We start from the raw sequence: 22098 nt of genomic DNA, 5'->3' as shown, positions 1-22098 counted from the left end.
TGGAGGACATGGAGAGACAGAAGAGGAGAAGAGGAGAATGGGAAGAAAAACATTTAAGAATTTAAATTATTTAATCTTTTTTTATTACTTGACCTACCATTAAGACAATCAATAACAAAAAAGTAGAGTATATTAGCGCATACAATATTAACAGACTCATAACCAGGAAACAATACAGAATGGTCCTTTGGCCAACTATACTTTCTAGAGCAGCAAAACTCATAAATTCACTTACCAAGCCCCAAAATAATGACTTCTAAAGACCTGAATATCAACTAAGACAAACTATGCCAATTGCAATTTCTCACATGTACTTGGACTGCACAAAGATAAAGCCTTAAATGTGATAATTTTTAAATTTAGACTTATCTTAAAATTTCTTAGATCAAAAACTACAAAAGGGAGTAAACAGCAAGCCAGATGAGTTTAGAGTTAAACTTCAGAAAGCATCATATGTATCTGAATATACATTAACATGATTATATACATATATGAAACTGCAATTTTATGGCATTCTAAATAACATTTAAGTATATTTTTGGCATTTAGACAAAGCAAATCAAGCTTTAAGCTAATAACATAAGTTTTATTTTAACTTTTTAAATATAAAAAAGGTAGCTAAAACAAAAGACAAGTACAGATCAGAAAACCATCATTCAATATACTGTTTTGTAAAATAAAAACGTTTGTAACAAAGTGACTTTCTTCCCCACACTAAAATGCAAATAAAATCTTTTTCCCAGACTTATACTCCAAACTTAGTTACAGCCTAAAAAGTGTTCAATTCTGTGAACATCTACCACGATAAATTTAAATTACCTGGGAAAGAGTAAGGAAGGGTATTAATAATCAAAGCCAGTTGCACACAGATGGAAAAATGCTTGCAGTCACTCCCAAACATAACCCTACATTATATATAAATCACAAGGAAAATAGAAGTGCCTACATTATGGAACTGTGAAATTTAGTTTTAAAAAAATAATAAAAAAAATAAACTGTTGGGTATCACTGGTGCACATGGAATAATGTAACACGCAAGGCTGGAAATACTGAAATACAGTTAAGACAAAGCACAAATTTTACTTAAAGAAAACAAAAGTTTGCTGGAGAAACAAATGCTGGATAGGAAAGCAAGACCTTCAGCAGAATGGCTTTTTAGACCAATTAGAAACAACACACAGCCCACCCCACCCTCAACTCACCATACATTCTAGTTGATGTAAAAAGAAGAGGGAAAAATGGTTAAACTACAAGAAAATACTTCTTCCCAAGTCTCACAGCCCAATGAATTTAGTGGGATAAGTTTCCCATACTGAACTCTGTCCACCCGGTATTTCTCTCTTTAAGCAACATTACTTCCATTTTTCTGTCATGACATCTTTCATCCATTATCTCCATTTTTCTGTCATGACATGTTTCATCTATTATCTATTCCCAGAAAATTCAATCTCTTGGAATCACAGTGTTTTAATGAGCACAGGAGATTACACTGGAGTCAACTAAGGAACGTACATTAACCAAAAGCTCTAAACTAACAACCAAGAGTGTAGAGCTCTGTCAGCATCTGACAATCAATATTTGGCACTAGCTGGATAAATAAAGGTCTAATCAGAATTTGTGAGCTGAGGCAGATTTAGTTAAATCATAACCCAATACCTGCAGTCTATGATTTGTTTTGAAACTTAAAAAGGCAGGAATAGATAGCCAGATCTAGAAATATTTAAGAATCGGTGAGAAAATACAAATAAAAAGAAACAACCAGGCAAATAAGCTTGTAAAAATTCTGGTTAAAAGAGGAAAAACTGAACAGATCATAACCATCTGATAATAAGCAAAAATGGGCATCTTTCCGCCCTTAAACTAGTTTAAATATAGGCGGATGTCTTTCTACCCTACTAAGATTTTTCTACATCCATTTTTCCTAAACCTTAGAGCTTAATGAGAAATCATTTATTCCATAAAGAAATACAGTATATATGGCCACCGTCTTAAATATGCTTATAACTGGAAAATTACGTCACTTAAAAAAAAATCTTGCACTGTTACATCATTACTCCATGGTAATTTATTTGGTGCTGGGATCTGCCCTCACCAAAAAGCATGGCACTCATTGCCCAAGTTGAATACTAACACTGCACAAAGAGAAGCAGTAACAAGCAAAGTCTCCATAGAACTCTTTCTATTTATTTAACTGTGTGTGAGCATTTAGTTAATGCTCCAAATTAAAAACAGTGCAATAAAAGCAACTTTTAATATAAACAGACAAGAAGCTGCGATGCCAGTGGCCATTTGGCGCTGCGAGGGGAAATAAAGCAGTCTGCGTGAGTGAAGCACAGATTGGGGAGAGAGAAGGGAGGCACAGGAGGCACATTTCAGACAGACAGTGACACAAAACTGTTGTACTGCTGGATGTTTCGCTTGAGGATATCTGAGCATGGACCAAGAACACGTTCAAATCTAGGTCGGTCCAGCTTAACGCACTTCAAGGGGCCACGAGCCACCACCGTAGCAGCACGAGGACGATTCATCAGTAGTGCGATTTCACCTGGAGAAGGAAAAAGGAGGATGAGAGTGGCTACCTTCTATGGAAAATATTTTTAAGAGGGATACATTGGATAAAGAAGAAAAAACAAATATTTACTTCTCTAATAACAGTATGGGCCACACCACACGAGAAGCACACAAAAATAAATAAATAAATAAACCCAACTTATAGAAATGAGGCCAATTAACTTTAATTATTAACTGAGTAAAGGTTAAAATCTTATACTATTTCTCTAAAAAAAAAGATTGCAATTAAAAAATAAAATTCAGAAGAAAAAAGAAAACGTTACGAAATGACCTAAAGAAACTGCCTATTTATGGTGAGGTAATATACACATACCAAAATAATCAGAAGGCCCCAGTCTTCCCACTTCAACAAATTCTTCATTTTCTGACCGACGTTGTAACACAGCAGCCGAACCCTATAGCAAAGTAACACAAACAAAAAAAAAAACACCTTAAATTCCAGAGTGATATTTTAAATAGTCTAAGCAATGATAGCCACTTGGGGGGGAAAAAAGAATTCACGGTTATTTCAAAACCCGTTTTCCTATGATAAAAGATGCCCTGAAAAGTTATGAACTTCGATTACTTAACTAGCATGTCCCTATTTCCATTCTCCAGAAGGTTCTTCTCCAAACTTAAATTACTAAAAGAGTTCAGACTCAAGTGTTGGCAAACTGCAGCTGGATCATAACTATTCCCATTTGTCTACATATCGTCTATGACCGCTTCTGCTCTACAACAACAAAGTTAAGTTGCTGCAGAGACCCTATGGACCACAAAGCTTAAATTTCTTACAATCTGGCTCTATACAGAAAGAATCTCTCAACCCCCAGCTCACACAAAATTGATTAGCAACTACTAAGCCATATCCACAGCAAATCTGCTATTTGAGAATGTTTGGCAGAAAAGAATATCTGCCATTCTTCCATTAATTATGAAGATATGAAACATGGTAACTTAAAAAATGTTAGTAATTATGTTTGATCATTTGCCAAACAGCCCAAATACAAGCATTTTAACGAGGATAGTGCAGAATCATCATGATTTATTATGCAAAATGGTTGTGTTTTCTTTGGCTTACATAGTAAGGATTCATTTGGTTAGGTCAAGATTTGGCTGTTACTTGAAGTCTAAGGCCCTTCTAGAATTTTAACTCAAATTCATTTAAAATGTACTTGTCTGGCAAAAGACCAAACAACAGCATTTCAAAATGAAAGATAATTTTTTTAAAAACTGTCAGGTATTTTTAAAAACTAAAGCTAACAGAAAAAGTAGATGCCCACTTTCACCACTGTTGTTGAATAACAACATTGTACAGAAAATTCTAACCAGAGCAATTAGTTAAGAAAAAGAAAAAGAAAAAAAAAAAAACCATCCAAATTGGAAAGGAAGACATGAAACTACCTCTATTCACAAATGATATGATCCTATATTGGGAGAAAATTCAGAGACATCACAAGAAAGCTATTAGAACTAATAAATTAAAGATCAACATTCAAAAATCAGTGGTATTTTTATATACCAACAATGAAAACTGTGAAAAAGGAAGTCGAGAAAACAATTCCATTTACAATAATATCTAGAAGAATAAAATACTCAAGAAACTGAAAGTCTTGTACACTGGACACTATAAAACATTGCTGAGGGTGCACAGTTGTTTCGGTGGTAGTAGAATGCTTGCCTGTCAGGCAGGACACCCTGATTCGATTCCCAGTCCATGCACAACACCAAAAAAAAAAAAAACACTGCTAAACGAAATTCAAGGCAAATAAATAGAAAGTGATCTACAGAATCAATGCAATCCCTATCAAAATTACAACAGCCTTTTCACAGAAATTTGGAAAAGATGATCCTCACATTCAAACAGAATTGCAAGGGGAACCCCAATAGCCACAATAGTATTGAAAAAAAAAGAACAAATTTAGGAGAACTCACATTTTCCGATTTCAAACGTACTACAAAACTACAGTAATTAAACAGTGAAGTACTGGCATAAAGACAAGCACAGAGACCAATGGAATAGAATTAAGTAGAATAGAATTAAGAGTATAGAAATAAACCATACATCAGTGGCCAAATGATTTTCAACAAGGATGCCAAGTCCACTCAATGGGAAAACAATAACCTCTTCAACAAATCATGCTGGAACAACAGGCTATATACACACAAAAGAATGAAACTGGACTCCCTTCCTCACACCATAAACAAAATTAGCTCAAAATGGATCAATGGCTTAAATATAAGAACTCAGAAGAAACCATGGGAAAATTTCCAATGGATTCAGCAATGGATTCTTAGCTATAACACCAAAAGCAAAAGCAACAAAAGAAAAAACAGATAAAATGGATTTCTTCAAAATTTAAAATTTTTGTGCATCGAAGGAAATTATCAAGTTAAAAGACAACCTACAGAACAGGAGAAATATTTTAAATCATATATCTAATAAGGGTTGAGTCTCCAAAATATCATATAAAGAACTTTTCAAAAGTAAATAACCTATTATTTCAATTTAAATAATAGGCAAAAAACCTGAATAGACACTTCTCTAAAGAAAATATACAAATGGCCAACAAGCAAATGGGAGATGATCAACATCACTGGCCATTAAGGAAATACAAATCGAAACCACAATGTGGGGGGGTACAAAGGTAGTTCAGTGGTAGAATTCTGGCCTGTGATAAGGGCAGGAGACCCGGGTTCGATTCCCAGTCTATGCACTTCCCCCTTGGTGCTGTAATAACAAGGATAGTTACATGGAAAAAGAATGAAATGTGACCCCCACTATACAGCATACCAAAAAAAAAAAAAAAAAACCATGAGATACCACTTCATACCCACTAGAATGTCTAAATCCAAAAAATTCAAAGTAAGTAATGGCATGGATGTGGAGAAACTCATACATAACCGTTGGGAATCCTAAAAAGGGTGCAGCCCCTGTAGAAAATAATTTGGCAGTTTCTCAAAAAGTGAAACATAAAATTACCATATGAACCAGCAATTCCACTTCTCAGTACAGGCATACCTCACTTTATTGCATTTTTACAAATTGAAGGTTGTGACAACCCTGCTTTGAGCAAGTCAATGAATGCTATTTTTCCAAAAGCATTTGCTCTCTTTGTGTCACATTTTAATTAAGGCATATGGACTGTTTGTTTTTTTTTTTTTTTAGACATAATGCTAAAGCACCCTTAGTAGACTACAGTAGAGCATAAACATAACTTTAATATGCACTGGGAAACCAAAAAATTTGACTCACTTTATCGCTATATCTGCTTTACTGCAGTGGTCTGGAACCAAACCTGCAATATCTATGAGGTATGCTGTATATACCCAAAAGAAATGAAACAAGTGCTCAAACACTTGTATATTAATGTTCATAATACCACTATTCACAAAAGCCAAAAGGGAAAAGATAAATGTCCAGTGAATGATCAGATAAAATGTGGCATTTCTATATAATGGATTATTAAGCCAAAAAAGGAATGAAGTACTGATACATCCCACTGCAAGGATGAACCTTGAAAAAAAATATGCTAAGTAAAAAAGAAGGCAGAAACAAAACGCCATACATTGTATGATTTCATTTATGTGAAAATCTATCTATTTATCTAAAATAGGTAAATACAGAAATCCAGAGCCAGAAAGGAAATCAGCGGTTGCTAGGTACTGGGGAGAGGGGAGAATGGAGACTGACTGTTAATGAGTACAGAGTTTTCTTTTGGAGTGATGAAAATGTTTTGGGAAGTCACTATAGTGGTGGTTGCACAACATTTTGAATGTACATAATGTCACTGAACTGAGTTATTTTAAAATGGCTCATTTTATGCGACACGAATTCCAGCTCAATAAAAACTAAAGTTATAAATCAGAATTAACCCCTCTTTCTCCACTTAAAGTGTACAAATTTTTAAAATATCAAATGCAGGGTTCTTTACCTCTAAAATAATGAAGAACTCATCCCCCGGTTCTCCCTGCACCACAATTTTTTGCCCATCTTCAAACTGAACTGGTTCCAATGCATCAGCCACTGTGAGACGTTCCCACTTGTCCAGAGATTCTGAAAGAATCAAAAGAATTGCTCTACATTATTTGTATTGCTAAAAGGTTTTAAATAAACAAAGTATAAAGAGATTCATCCAAATAACCAAGTCTATTCAACATTCCAGCAGTGTCTCAGATTAAACATGGCACCTGTCCTCAGTGAATTCTGTTTAGTCTCATATTACCTACAGATGACCCTCAGGATCCTTACTTCACAGAAGTCCAGAGGCCAAGTTAATTAATACCAACTGCTCTCAATGATGAAATAAGAAAATGTAACTGCTAAGTTTTCTAATGATTGCCATCAATGCAATTCAAACCTATAATTACAGGACCCAAAAGAAATAGTGCTACTAATCATGTTATCCATATTATTTCAATGATTCATAGAAATAATTTCCCTGTTCAAATCCTCATTTGAATGTATTTATTAAATGAAAAGCTAGAAAAATAACTTTGGTTCCTAAAGTCCAAAACTATCATCCACGAAACTAAGTAAAATTAACCATTCCACAGAAAGGGCAAACAATGACAGAAGACTGTTACCTTATAAGCCATTTTCCTCCTAATGAAGAACAGGCTCTAACATTTCCAAGGCCAAGTAACAAAATGCACAGAAGTATCTCCAATTAACCTGCTGTAATCTAAATTTCAACAAACCAGGTATTTTTTCAGAGGATGGCACCAAATGATTCCTAATCTTCCCACAGAGGAAATTCAATCTTGGAAATACTCACTTTCCTGAACAAATGAACTTAATGATGTAGTAGCAGAGACAAAAGTCAGAGAAAAACTGAGTGTCCATAGTTAGAAAGAGGATACATTAAGCCCTTCTGTCTTTTCAGGAGGAATAAGTAAAACATGTAAGTCCAGAAAGCTTTTCCCTAAGCCCAATCATTTCTAAAAGAGGCTTATGTCATCTATCAAGCAAAGAAAATCCTTTAAACTTACTTCTGAGTTAAAGCTGTGAGACTCTGTCAAATAAAAATTTCATGTATTTTTCATTATTATTAGCAAACAAAAATATGTTACCATAACTAGAGTAGCTTTTAGGAAACACAATAGTTATGCTTAACTCATCAATAACATTTTAGCTTTAAAGTTCACCATACAATCTTTTAAAACTCACCTAAAATGGACACTTTACTAAGGAACTCCTCATACATCTTCCGCTTTCTCAGTGTGCTTCCCTATGAACAGAAAAAGTAACAAAACTAAGATTCAAAAATGTGTAATTATCACATAATGCTATGGAATAATGAATATTAAGTTTCAAAAAAGCAAAAGTCAGAACTAAGTCAAAGCTTGCTATGCTTCTGCTTGACATACGATTATTTTTCTCCATGTTGAAGATGGTGAACCCCTGTATTCAGGTCTATAAAAAGGCTCTTGGTTAAGTGCAACTAAAAGAAAAACCTGGCATATGGTGACAGAGAGATCCCAGCACCACCAAGCAGTGAAATTTCAAATAAGGAAATAAGCAGTTATCTAAAAAAACAATCAAATAAGTTAAGTGATTATAGCTGAATGTACTCCCAGCCCAGGTCCTTACCCCATCCCCTACAGAAGTAAGGAAATAAACTGCTGCTATTTAAGTGGGGGGGGGGGGGGGGGGGGGGGGGACCAACAACAATAACAATCATGAAGTTCATTTCCCCAGTGCCTGCCCATGCAAAAAATAAAAATAAAAAAATCATGGACCATAGGCCCAAATTTAACCAAGATATCATATTTGCAGATTTTTAAATGTATCTAAGTAAGGACAGAGAGAAATACACAGACCACTACAATAACCATTCCTTGTACCAGCTAAATTGTCTTAGCATTATGTATACATTAATTTCCAAAATACAAAAAAATTTCAAAGTACATCGGATTGCATATTTCCAAACCAGAGCGGCACTGTACGAATTTAACAAAACCATTCCAAATAACCGAAGCCATTAGCTAATACTTCAACTTCCAAAGCTACCCTGTAAGCTTGTCACAAAGTTCTCAGAAAGCTCAACATATCAGCAGAATGTTGTCATGATTTTATTATTTTATTTATACCTTTAGTGAGAAGGGACATGACATTTGTATTTGATAACACACTTTCAGTTTAGGGAAGCTGATTATTCTGAGTGGCCCTAGATCTAGATCACTTTGTGCACTTAAAAGCAAAACATATCAGGCTATCTACAGTGTTTAAGGTTAGGTGAGTTAGATGTGCCTACTGGCAAATGAACAGATTTTCAACCATGAGGTGACCATTACATATAGACCACATTTTGTTTCCTATGTTATTTCTGACCAAATTTTTACTCTAAAAGATCACTATCTTCAAATGGTATAATGAATAAAGCAAAATTTGGCTTAATGCAAAGCATGTGATTATGAAAAGTAAGTAACATTCTCTTTTTAAATTTGGTAATAATGTTATTCAAACATTAGTTACACAGGTGGGAATTCTAAATTAGACTCCAAAAATTCAGTGTCTTACCATAAGGATTCTTCTATAGCTGTCTCGGTCAATGCCCCACAATTTCACATTTGTCTTTGCTTTGACAGTGGCTGCTCTAGGTGTTCCATAAATCAAAGCAAGTTCTCCAAAGCTCCCTCCTTCCCCAACACTGGTTGCCCATTCATTGTTAACATAGACCTAAAATGCAAACGATATCAAATAGGTTTTTCCTACATAAACAAACGCATGACAACTAAAAACCCTCAGAACTTTAAAGGATGAAAAACCTGAATATTGCTCTAAAAAATAAAATACATTATTTCAGTACACAGCAGAGCAAAAAGTTGGCTTCTGACAATGAATTCAAGAAGATAAAAGTGCCTGTGACTTACTAGGTTTAATTACCTAAAAAGAAAAAGGTGTTCTGTACTCGGTAGGGATGATCAGGAGAAAAGCTTAAACATTAATAATAATATATATTTAAAGAAAATTGTGCTAAGCATTTTATTTGCAGAGATCACCGAATTTTCTAATAATCTTATGAGATCAATGCTATTATTATCCTTATTTGATTGTAAACAAGTCTTACAGAATTAAGAAAGTTGTTTTAAGCCTCATGGTTAATAGTGGTTAGGTCTACACTCTCCTTTAGGTTTGTTTTCACTCCACAGTATGCACTTCTTAACCACTACTCCAACAAGTATTGAAATGCACGTCAAGCTAGAGAAATTATATTTTAAAAGTTTCTCTGTGTCACTAAAACAGTTGGTAAGAGTGTGGCTGGTAAGCACTACTGGAATTTGACACAAGGCTATTAATATTTAGCCCTTCAGAAACACTATTCTAGAAGCAATAAAAACCCACATATTGATTTTTAAGATTATCAACATATTTTTGCTATTATTAAAGCTTACATCCATCTCTCCTTGATCAATCACATAGAAGTTATCCCCTTCATCACCTAAAAGAAAAAGCGCAGAAGTGAGAATCGAATCCCAAATTAAAGAAAGACAAGTTAAAACTATCAAATTAATGTAAAGGAAAAAAAAAACATTTTATAGTGGTGCTGTGAGATAAAAGTCGGAATTACAAATTAATGCAACCATTCATAGAGAAAAATCCAGTATTAAATATATATATTTTATAAATAATATTTGTTATTTAAAAGATATACTGAAGGACAGTCAAGCTAAGGATGACAACCTAAGCCTACAGAATTTCTCCACATTCTCAGCCACACTTTCCAGACATAAAAGTTTCTAAATAGTTTCACTCTTCTTGTACAGACGTGCAAATTTACATTATAAGCATTCATTTTTTATTTTTTAAGATGTCATTTTTTATTGGCATAAATATATTCACATACCATGTAACATGCAAAGTGTATCATCAATGGTACACAGTATCATCACATAACTATGCATTCATCATTACAATCGACTTTTTTTTCTTTTTTGTGAAAAATAATATACACACAAAAAAGCATACTGCAATAATTAATTATATAACAGATTTCAGACTTTGGTATTGGTTACAGTTCCACAATTTTAGGTTTTTCCTTCTAGCTGCTCCAAGACACAGGAGCCTAAGAGAAATATCAATATAATGATTCAGCAATAGCACTTATTTGTTAAACCTTACTTTCTCTATATAACTCCACCATCTCCTCTGATCTTTCTCCCACTCTTTAGGGTTATTTGGACTGTGCCCATGCTAACTTTTTCATGTTGGAAGGGGCTGTTGATAATGTGGGATAGGGGGAGGGAACTAACAAATGTTCTAGAGAGACTGGCCCCTCTGGATTTCAGGACTTATCTGCCCTAGGAAACCATCTGGAGGTTGCAGATTTCTGGAAAGTAATCATAGTGCATGGAACCTTTGTAGAATCTTATATAAAGACCTAGGTGTTCTTTAGGTTAGCAAGAATGATTTCGGTTGGGGTTTGGCAAACTATGACAGGTAGTAATGTTTAGCTGGAGCTTGACTAAGAGTAGCCTCCACAGTGGCCTCTTGACTTTATTTGAACTCTCTAAGCCACTGATACCTTTACATGTTACACTTTATTTCCCCCTTTTGGTCAGGATGGCATTGTCATTCCCACAGTGCCAGGGCCAGGCTCATCCATGGAAGTCATATCCCACTTTGCCAGGGAGTCTTTCACCCCTGGCAGCATTATACTTCAAAATACTTTAAAGTCATAAAACTGATTAATTTTTATAGTCATCTTGTGATGAAGAATATTTCTGAAAAAAATAACTAAAAGAAGCCACATATGTGTACAAAGATACTACTCACTTTGTCATTAGAACAAAAAGGAAAATTAGAAACTCAAAAAATTGAGCATATCAGATTGCCACTAAGTGAAAAATACATGGTTTATGAATACCCATGAAAACATCAAGAGTAAATTTAAATAAAAGGGGGAAAGAATAACTGAAAGATTAGATCCATGTTAGCCTAAGTAGGCAAAAACATAAGAATCAACAGAAGGCATGGAATGCTATAAATAGATGAGCTATATAAAGAATGTGGGTACTTTGCTTATTTCCTATTTTATTTTAAAAATGATTACTAATCAATATAAAGGATTTATGGGAAATATTATCATGAAATTCCATATAACATTCAAAATAAAAACTCAAAAATTTCCACTAGCAGTTATTATTAAACAAAATTATACCAGGTGCTACTGAAATACTAGGTCCTAAAGGAAAAACTACATTTTAGCTCAGTGGATTTTAATTCAGGAAAATAAACAGGAAAAGCCAACAGTATAACAAAAGTAAGAAGTAGAATGAAAGTGGGGGAGGACTCAAACAAACAGAAGACAAAATAAATCCTACATTCTCACCTCCTCTCCCATAATATAGCATGCACAGAAATAGCAGCCCTCACCTTGCTGAATAACAGTCTCTCCAGCAATAAAGGAGACTGGAAACATGGCATCAAAAATATCACTGCAAAGGAGAGAAGGCCTTGGGTTACACTTCACATATGTCTTTTCTCTGGATTTCAAACATTAACCTTCGAATTAAAGCTGCCAGATTCTCAGTTCCATAGTCATCAGGTGAATGATTATTAGGAGCCTTACACTTTACAACAATGATAAGAATAGTTCTGGACTACAGTCTTACTGGAAGAATGGTAGGCATAAGAAACAATCTGTACCTACCTTCTCTCATTATCATCAAGATGTGAAAACAGCACATTCTTTTCAATGGCTTTGGCTAAAGCAGCCATTGTCTTGTAATCTTTTGGTATAACCTGTGAAAGAATTGAAAAGTCAAATGACGATTCTATAAACTGAAAAATGTTTCTTATTTGCAACCAGTATTTCATTTAAACGTCAAGCTATATTTTAATATTAAACAAGACTGCTTTGAGTTAAATATTTTCAGTACAACACACCTGTACTATCTTTGATCCACAAAGTACTCAACAAATATTGACTAATTTATCCCCTTACCTACAGCTAGGTCTGTATTTAAAGGTGAGTATTTGGTTTCAGTTAACAACTAAAGAAATAAACAAAAACACTTTGATCAAGGTCATTATTCCAAGGGAAAACTATCTTTAATTTATGACAATTAGTCATTGTTTAAACTGTGATCATGTACTATCACATTCATTAAGTGCCAGGACAATTCTGTTGCCTATTAGGGCTAAAAGCTTCACCAAAAATGACAGCCAACTATAAAGAAGATCAGATTAGGATGAATGAAGCTTATGGAAAAAAGTTAAAAGCTTCCACATAAAGAACAGGGTGTCAAAAAACAGACATCATGAGTGAAGACAAACAGGAATGCTAGTGCTGCCTGCTCCTTTTACTGCAATACAACAATATGGACAAGACAGACCCCCGCCTCCACCAATGCCATTATTCACTGGTTTGTCATTACCACTGGTTATTTTCTATGATGGCATGTTATTATAGAAACTGGTTCTCCAGCACCCAAGAACTGATTGGCATTAAGTAAGACTCACCCTATTTTATGTTTTACTTTCAAAATATTGTATGCCTTCATCAAATGAGACCAGATGACCACCACATGGGTCCAGAAACATTTTTCCAATGTTAGTTATCAAAACTACCTTTCTAACATATGATGCAGCATCTTCCTCCGTGTAGACTTCAGCACTGATAGCACCTCTTCGCCTCCGGCCCTTAACCACTGGGTTGGGTGGAGGAGGAGAAATTTCATCCTCCCGCGAGTCTGCACGGCTGCTTGCTTTCTGCAGATTCTGAATCTGTTTAGCCTCCTCCTGAAAAATGACAGGTTTGTAAAATGAAATTCTTCAGCACATAAAATTGGTATTCTCACATATGAATCATAACCACCTCAATCACTTCAAATCTCTTCCTCTATTACCAGTGTGAAAGTTAAGGGGAAAAGGCCAATTCTAAATGGGAAAAATAAAGAGTACAGTTTGAAAAGAAACACTCTCAAAAGGACTGCAGTGTTTCTCAAATGAGGACAGCTGCTATACTTTAATAATGAACTAAAGCCATTAGTACAAAGACACACAATATGCATGGAAAAAATAAGATATTCAGGATAACAAAATACTGACAACAATGAACTGCAATGCCCACAACAGTAATGAACTACAAAACAAAGATTTTTTTAAATGCTGCTGCCACAGATAATAAGAAACACTTCATCCCATCCCACCCCACCCCAAAAAGAATGTTATCTACAACAATTCATCACAGAAAATGACCAAAGATGTCTAGGTTACTGGGTTATTTCATTAACTAGCATTCCCTGGATCTTCCATTTCAAGTATTATATAAGATAATGGAAATACAAAAAACAAAAAGGAAAGGGTCCTGAGCTTGTGGAGTTTACATTCTAGCCAGAGTCCTAGACATTAACAAATAAATGATATGATGGTAGCCAAAAATATAAATAAAATAAAATCAGATCTGACAGTATTTCTCCCAGCAGAGCTTAGAAGAATGCTTTATTATTAGGTCTTACATATAAAATTAAAACAAAAAAAGAATTCACCTGCTTTAAAAAAACTACTTCTTATCAAACTGATTTAAATAAAAGCTGAGACAAACTACTTAACATTTTTATTTTTCAAACCTAAGGCCTTAAGAAGAAATTCCTCTCAGACCTGCAATAAAGAATTGAATAATCATGACAAATAAGAGGGGAAAAACATGATGCCTACCACTTCCTCATTCATGTGATCCATTCTGCATTTTTCTTTCTAAACCATCTTTCAAATTTTAAGTGATTTTGATATTTATCAAATATTTTAAAATAACAAAGAAATTAAGGAAATGTCTTTTTTTTTCCTGCATGGTATTCTGCCCTACTTTGGGCATCAAAAATAATATCAGAACAGTATGTATGCAGCAAGCAAAGTCTAGAAGGAGAATCATTAAAGTGTTAATAGCATTGATTTTTATTAGTAGAATCCTGTCTGATTTTTAATTTTCTTCTTTCGGGGAGAAGGTAAGGTTTATCTTTATTTTTCTCATTTCTCTAGATTTTCTGATCTTCAATTAAGAAAAAACACAGTGAGAAACATAACAAAAATTACCTTAATTTTTAAAAACTCATTAAATTATAAATGCATTTACTTCTTGACCCAGTAATTCTACTTTAAGGAATTTATTCTAAGATATGCATATCTGTGCAATGACACGCATGCAAAGGTATTCCAATGCATCAACCTAAATGTAAAACTACACAGCATACATACAAGGGATCACCAGGCACAGGTTAAAAAAGAATAAGGAAACTCTTTTATAGATGAATTTGTCTGTAAATGCACAGATCATCTCTGGAATATTGGTTGTATTCAAGGAGCACATCAGAATAGGGAGAGACTTTTCATTGTTACACCCCTTGGACACAAAGAGAAATCTGAATTAAGTGTGAGTATGTAAACTATTTTTAAAAATACATTTTTTAGAAAACCCATTTCATTTTCATTCTGGGAGTCCCAAAATCAGTAAGGTTTTCCCATTTCCTATTAACACAGAATTATAAAACTCATCTCTCCCCAAAATATAAGAGCATAAATGAAAAAGACAAACCCTATACCCAAAATTTGTCATTAGCTCACAAAAATGTCATGGGGCGGGGGGGGGGGGGGGGGGGGGGGCAACACATAAACATCTCACTTGGGACTATATTCCACCTAACTGAATTTTTAAGACAATTTTGAAGTACCAAAAAATTTTAATTTTAGCATTTTTTCATTTATTCTAGCACGTTTTTAAAGAGTAATATGAATATAACCTTATCATGATGACTAAGAGCCACTACTAAGGCCATCAATTTCTAACTGGTACAGTGAAACATTTTTATATCCTTTCTTGTGCTGCTGTCATTCTGCTCAGTCCCCTCCGCCTCGGCTCTTTCACTCATTAAAAAAAAAAAAATCCCATCTACTCAATGGTTAAAGACATCATGGTCTAGAGTCTTAAGCTCAAATTCTGTTCCCACCACTACTGTATTTTCACAATGATTCAATCCCTCCCTGCCCTTGCCATTTTTCCTTGTAGGTGAAGTAACTGCCCAGTCTTGACTTGGTTGTACGACTTGCTTTGGCCATGGAATGTAAGCTGACATGCCATACTACATTTGGTTGTGCTCTACCCTCTTGTGCTCTGCCTTGAGAACACCACCACGCCCTGTAGAGTGGCTGCTCCTTCACTTTGCCCCACAAGGCATGTGAAATCAGAAAGACAAAATGGGCTAAGCCCACCAGAGTTGCATATGACCAAGAAATAACTGTTATAGTAAATCACTGAAATTTAGGGGTTGTTTGCTGCGACAGCAAAAGTTGACTACTGCACTGTAAAACCACAGACAAGTTACTTAATTTCTTTGATCTTTACCTGCTTTCTCTGTAGAATGGTAATAATCACCTATCTCACATATTTGAAATAATGAGCTGACACATGCAAGTTGCTTTACATAGTTCCTGGCACATAGCAGATACTCTCTGCTCATAGCCACTATAATTCCTCTGCTTTACTGTACAAGTTAGGTTCTAATAAACACATGCATAAAAGAAGTTTCAAATTCCTTCACTATCTGAAGTGCAAAAGCTTTCAATGGGTCAAATGTGAGAGGTTTTTGGTGCATTTCTTATTGAGGTTGAGGGTAACAGAAGTGAACTCTGCGTCATAGAGAAGGTAAAGAGGAAGAATACTGACTTTGAATGTGACTGTAAATTTTCAGACATACAAACCTGACACTTAATATGCAGAAAAGTTGAAAATCTTTTTTTGCATGTTAAAAATTGAAAATCTAGAGTTACTTAAAAGTCCAGGTTGTGGTCAACCCTGGTGACGAGAGTGTGTACAAGTGAACAAAGACCTCTGAATTATAGGAAAGTTTGTTAAGCTGTGACTTTTAATAGAAGGTTTAAAAAAAAAAAGTCAACACATTAAATCTTCAAAACTCATTTGCAAAAAAAAAACTCACTTTAATAGTTATTTCTGGCTTTCCACCTTGGTTGTGTTTAATCAGTGCTGCAGTTAAGTACAGGCTTTGAAACTAGCACCACTCATTCAACACTTCCTATAAAAAGACACATACTTAATGTCTCACCAACTTTATCCCCTCATTTGATCGTTTCTATTGATGTACAAAGAGAAGAGGGATCACCTTACAGTGACCCATTTCAGAAAAAGATCTCCAGGAACACACTCTATCTCACAACAGGGAAAATGCATGGCCTGACTCTATGGTACTTTCACTAACTCTATGGATTTATTTAAATAAGAGAAAACCAGAATTCCTACTATAATTGGAAGACAGCAAAGCTACATTCATGGTGACCAGTTAATTTTTTTTTAATTATTCTAACCATGGCATTAAATTCCAAATTTAACAAACAGCTTTTTAAGAAAACAAAAAATATCTGCTCTGACTCAAACATTTTTTTAATCTTAATATAGATTATTTTTCTAATAAATTCTGCTTATTAAGGAATTGTCCAATCAGTGGGAAATTTTGTAAATAATAAAGATAAATCTTTATATAAATGCATTTAAATAAATTAATGATCATTTACCTAAAAAATTTCCTGCCAGTTGGTTGAGAACCATTACGAACCACATCAAAATCTCAATATGTACACGAAAATCTATAAATTTATCTTGCTAAAAATTTGTTTAACAAAACAAAACAAACAACTGAAACTATTCAAAACATTAAGCAGTACAGCAGTACAGTTTTTCATGCATAACTTCATGAGGGAAAAGAACTAAAGTACTTCTTTGATGCAAAATTACCATCTTGCTTAGAAAAGTATATATACTTAGATTACACAGTCACACAATGATAATGAACAACAAAAATTAAATTTTGGATTACTTTGTCTTTTCAATAAGGAACAAGTCCTGGCTAAAATCATAGAATAATTGACAAGTGTCAATCATGACATCTTTGCTCTGTTAGTCAATTCATGTGAGATATATACTATACAGTAAAAGGGATTTCACTTAGAATTTCTTATATATCTGTCACAAGTTGGACCCAAATGTCCCATTACACTTGTTTAAAAAATGTAAGGGGGATAAGGCTTATTAAGCTTACTTGCTTTGCTGAAGCATTACCTAGATTCTCTCATTTCATAGTAACTGCTCTACTCTTCCAATCAATTTTATCTGTTAGAGTCAGTTTTATCTATTAATTAAAACACTTATAAGGAACTGACTGGAATTTTTTGTTAGCTTAGTACACAGATTCACGTTCTGATAAATTTTACTAATTAAGAATCTTTAAATTACTACAAATGTCTTAACTGCATTTCTTCTTTGACATGCACTCATTAGTAAGAATTTCTTTTCCCCTGAAAGATATCTCAACAACCATCTATTGCATTAAATTTAACAATTTCCGGAGTCCTTCATCACCTCCCCACATTTATTTTTACCTTCTCCAACCTCTCGAAGTATTCCCTAAGGAACGCCATGGGCCTCTCAGGCCGAGCAGTGCACAACTGCACAATAGAATCCTTGAGCAGTGCCTGAATGTTGTGCTTCTGGACATAGAGCTCACATTCCCGGAGGCTGCGCTCCTCCTCACTGGCGGCAGTGCTACCAGACGCCATGGTTTTCTCTACAGGAAAAAAAAAAAAAACACACACATACATACGCTTGTGTCAACTACTTATAAACTACTTATAAAAAACAAAAGCCAATTTGACCCTTGACCTGCAAAATTCATCAGGCAATTGATTCAGAGATATTTTTTCTTCCACTAAATTTATATGCTTTTAAGGGGGAAGTGAAGACTAGAGAATCAAATATGTAGATAAATATAGTAGTCTTCCAAAAGGAGTTTCATTTGGTTCCTGCTGCAAAATTCAGGTTCTGAAACATCAACAGCAAAATGCAATAACCTCAACTCCTGAGAGAAAGTATGAGCCACTATCCTCTGCAGAGGCAGGCTGCTGAGAAGTCAGACTCTTAAGGGAATTTCATTCAGTTCTCCCCTGCAAAAGAAATCATCATGACGTAGGAAGTGTGTAAATGGTAAACAGGAGAGAGAGTTATAAGGGCACACAAGTCTGCTCTAAGTGAAAGCAAGTAAGTAAAATGAAGAACATCTGACAATCCCTATACACCACTCCTATCCCATGGGAGTGTCCTAATGTCACACAGCAAACCACTGGAGCAAAGGATCTGATTAGCCAACCACCAGAGTAATCAAAATTTTTAAAGGCACAAAATGAACCCTAGGTGAGTCTTTAAAGCAACCTTTTATTCTAGGATCTTTTACCAAACCCCAGCCATAATGATAACACACTTACCCAGTGAAAAAGAAGGAAAATCCTTAGTAGCCAAAAAAAGAAAAAAAAAAAAAAAAAACCTGTACCAAGTAAATTGTAAAAAACTTAGGAAAATGTCAAAACATTTTCTTCATCTGAAATGTTTGTGTAAATGTGAAACTTACATAAACATTTAATAAAATAGAGTTCAGAGAATTTGAACCACCTTGATGTAAAATAAAGTAAAATAATGAACAGCTTACCATGGAATTAAAAGCTTAGTAATTTAACAGCAGGGTCATAAACTCCTTCTCCTAACTTCTAATTACTAAGCAATTAAGATTAGAAGATGGTTCCTTCTATTCTACAACTGAATTCAATACTAATCAGATTTTTCCAATTATAATTGAAAAACTAGTGATATACAACTATAAATGTTAAAGGAGAAAGGAATTCTAGAGTAAGAATTACTCAATTTGTTTTAACAACTTTCATGATAAAGGTCAATAACAAGTAGATTGATAAACAAACCATGAGAAAATTTGTGGCTCCATAACAAACCCATAAATTAGAGGCCACAGAAAAAGAATGATGCTGCTACTTCAGAAACAATTCTAAAAAAAAATGTTTATTTATTTTTGGGTAGATTTATACCAGCCACTTTTCCAGGTCAATCACATGAACTGAGAATCCACTTCAGCATGATTTTCGGTATTTCAAACAATATTGAAGGCCACCTTAGAACAACCATTAATCAGATCTTTTATGCTTCAAAACAGTCTGACATATTTTAGAAATATCAATACATCTATTCAACTGATCAGAGAGATTATTTTTCAAAGATCAGGTCTTTGGCTGCTAGAGATGACAGAACTGGGTCCAAGAGGTAAAAGCGTTTCTTTCTGTTTAAAACAAGGTAAGGTATTTCAAGACAATACTGGTAAAAAAGAATATGACTGAAAATGTCTCAAGATTAATACAGCCAACATGTGAATCTCTGAATACCCAAACATTATGATCTTAATATTTTTAACGGAATATACCTACATTAACTCTGTACGTATACTTATCTTTACGACCCCAATAACTTAGAAACTCCGGCAAATTACTTAACTACTTTAAAACACGCACTATGCTTTTACACATAAGGACACACTCAGCTCTTTCTTCTGGAAATTCAGTTGCGATAAAATTCGGTTACAAAAACAATTACATGCCAGGAAATATTTAAAATATTCTGAGAAACTGTTCCTGACTCAGACCGCACTCCCTTACACATTTTCTTGGGGTCATCTTGAGGAAGCGTTCGCTTTCCTTCCTCTGCTGAACGGCTCTATCTCTTGTGGCACCACACAGACACCGAGCTGGAGGGGTTAATGGCTATCGCGTATTTTCAAAGGGAAGGACAGAAATGTGCCCTTCGCTTCACTTATGTCACCATGATGACCACAAAACGAAGAAGGGAGGCCCACCTCTCTTCCTTCTTTAGTCGGGGTGTCGAGGAGGTCTCAGGGAAAAAAATCGGGAAAGGGAAGTGGTGGAGGACAAAAGGAAATTTATAAGCCAGGCTATGATCACATCTCATCATGGGGGTGGGGATGGGTGGAGGCTAATCCTGAGAAAGAAAGGGAAAGCGAATGCTGGAAAAGATGGAAGGAGACACAGAAGGCAAGAAAAGAGTTGACGAGTCTCAATATCAGCCATAATGGGAGGGCGGGGGAACGACGATGGCGAATTCCGGTAAAATCGAGCCGCTGACCGTCAGGAAATGGGGGAAGGCTAGCAAGGACGCCGCGGTGCGCGGAGGCGGAGGACACTGGAGCGTCCAGAGCCGAGGAAGGCGGTGGATGGCGGGGGCTGCGGGGGCTGCGGGACCCAGGCGCTGCGGAGACGGAGGGGGGCGGGGGACGCGCGGGCGGGGCGGGAGGGGAGCCCAGCAACCGAGCCAACGCCCCGGCGGCCTGGGGGCCTCGGGGGATGCAGAATGGGAGCCGGGGGGGGGGCGGCCTGGGGCGCAGGGTCTCCGGGGAGGCGCCTGCCGGGCCTGGGAGAAGCAGGGGGTGCGGCCGTCCCCCAGCAGGTCGCTCCCCGAGACGCCATCTTGGATCGGTCCCGCGCTCCCAAACGGGCGAAAGGACGGCAAGGCTCGCTGCGCCGGAGCTCCCGACCGACCCCACTCACCTGAGGCCTAGTGGCAGCGACTACGGAGCTAAGGATGCGAGGCTGAGGCGCGCCGAGCTTCCTCAACGTTTCCCTCCCTGCCGAGCTCCGCTCAGCGACAGCGCCTCCGCTGCAGCGCCACCGGAAACTACCGGGCCTCAGCCAATCAGCGCTTGACTGCTGACGTCAATGCGCCTCGCTCTGGCCAGAGCCGTCGCCTTGGCAACCTTAAAGGCGCAGCGCCAGGGTTCTACCCCCTGCCCCCCTCCTTGAAGGACGCTCGCCCCTCCTCACCCTGGAATCGGTGTCCTTCTGCTCCACTTCTTTGCATCTCTTATCTGCAGCCCTTCCTCAATCCCGTCTCTCCCTCTTACCCACTCTCACTATTCCAGTTTCCCCTCCTTCCTGTTCACCTGCCCTCCCTTACCTGTCCCTCTCTGGACGTCTCAGGTCGCCTTTATTCTTTCTTTTGCTTTCGCTCCCTCTCCGCGTGGCTTCCTTGAGGTTCCCTCTCCCTTCGTCTCCGCTCTCCTCCTCTGCTCCCCACTCTCTCCCTCCTGCCTCCCTCGACGTCTCTCCCTTGTCTCCCTCCCTGCAACCCCCCACCGACCCACGTAGGGCGTCTCGGACGACAGATGGGCGACTCCGCCCCGCGGCCCCTGCTCGCGGGGGGGGGGGGGGGGCGCGGGGCCAGGGGCGGGGAGATTCCTGCCATTTCCAGGCGCCGGGGGAGGCCGCGGCCCCGGAGGATCCGCAGCAGCTGCGCCGCGGGCCGAGCGCGGGCGGATGCCTGGGATGCGCACGCTGAGTCGTGCATCCTGTGCCCGGCCAGCGCCGCGCGGGGCTCCGGGGTCCGGCGCGCCATCCGGTCCAGGAAATCTGAGCCGTGCCAGCTCCCTGCTTGGCTGTTGGGCTGCTGTCCCCTTCTCAAGTGCTGTCGTCAGTGGAGGCCACATCGTCCCTATGGACACGGGCACAGGAGAGGACTTTGTCAGGGTCCAAGAACCTTCTAGAATCTGAAATGCTTCCCCCCCCATTATCGTGCCAGCCCGCACACGGTGAGACATAACCGTGCAGATTGTCACATATGCTCGGTGAGCACGCAAGAAATCTCTGCTGCCCGCAAACACTACACTAATGGGTGGGGATTCAGGCAA

General features: G+C 37.0%; 1 protein-coding gene across 2 annotated transcripts; it reads right to left on the bottom strand.

Moving 5' to 3' along the window:
- Positions 1-60: 60 nt before the first annotated feature.
- PRKAR1A (protein kinase cAMP-dependent type I regulatory subunit alpha) lies at positions 61-21536 on the bottom strand. Of its 2 annotated transcripts, none has more exons than XM_077163676.1 (11): positions 21369-21536; positions 17945-18129; positions 13127-13297; positions 12207-12298; positions 11930-11991; positions 9949-9995; positions 9074-9232; positions 7721-7781; positions 6486-6607; positions 2885-2966; positions 61-2545 (listed from the first exon to the last, which is right to left on the bottom strand). In XM_077163676.1, exons 2-11 carry the CDS (start codon positions 18119-18121, stop codon positions 2373-2375), a joined length of 1146 nt encoding a protein of 381 aa, XP_077019791.1. In that variant the 5' UTR covers positions 18122-18129; positions 21369-21536; the 3' UTR covers positions 61-2372. The 2 variants fall into 2 exon arrangements, with proteins under 2 accessions (XP_077019791.1, XP_077019790.1); XM_077163675.1 differs by lacking the exon at positions 21369-21536 and adding an exon at positions 20963-21119.
- Positions 21537-22098: the final 562 nt, after the last annotated feature.

Source organism: Tamandua tetradactyla, chromosome 6 (genome assembly GCF_023851605.1).
Source record: "Tamandua tetradactyla isolate mTamTet1 chromosome 6, mTamTet1.pri, whole genome shotgun sequence".
In the NCBI taxonomy this organism is placed as follows: Eukaryota; Metazoa; Chordata; class Mammalia; order Pilosa; family Myrmecophagidae; genus Tamandua; species Tamandua tetradactyla.
Note: the sequence above shows the minus strand (reverse complement) of the source record. Positions and strands in the feature narration are given on the sequence as shown.

Excerpts from the sequence above, each read along its gene's own strand:
- PRKAR1A (XM_077163676.1), bottom strand. The coding sequence starts at position 18,121 with ATGGCGTCTGGTAGCACTGCCGCCAGTGAGGAGGAGCGCAGCCTCCGG. Across the intron at positions 9,996-11,929 it reads AGAGACTGTTATTCAGCAAG|GTGATGAAGGGGATAACTTC; the intron begins GTGAGGGCTGCT and ends TTTTTCTTTTAG. Across the intron at positions 6,608-7,720 it reads TAGTAAAGTGTCCATTTTAG|AATCTCTGGACAAGTGGGAA; the intron begins GTGAGTTTTAAA and ends TGATTCTTTCAG.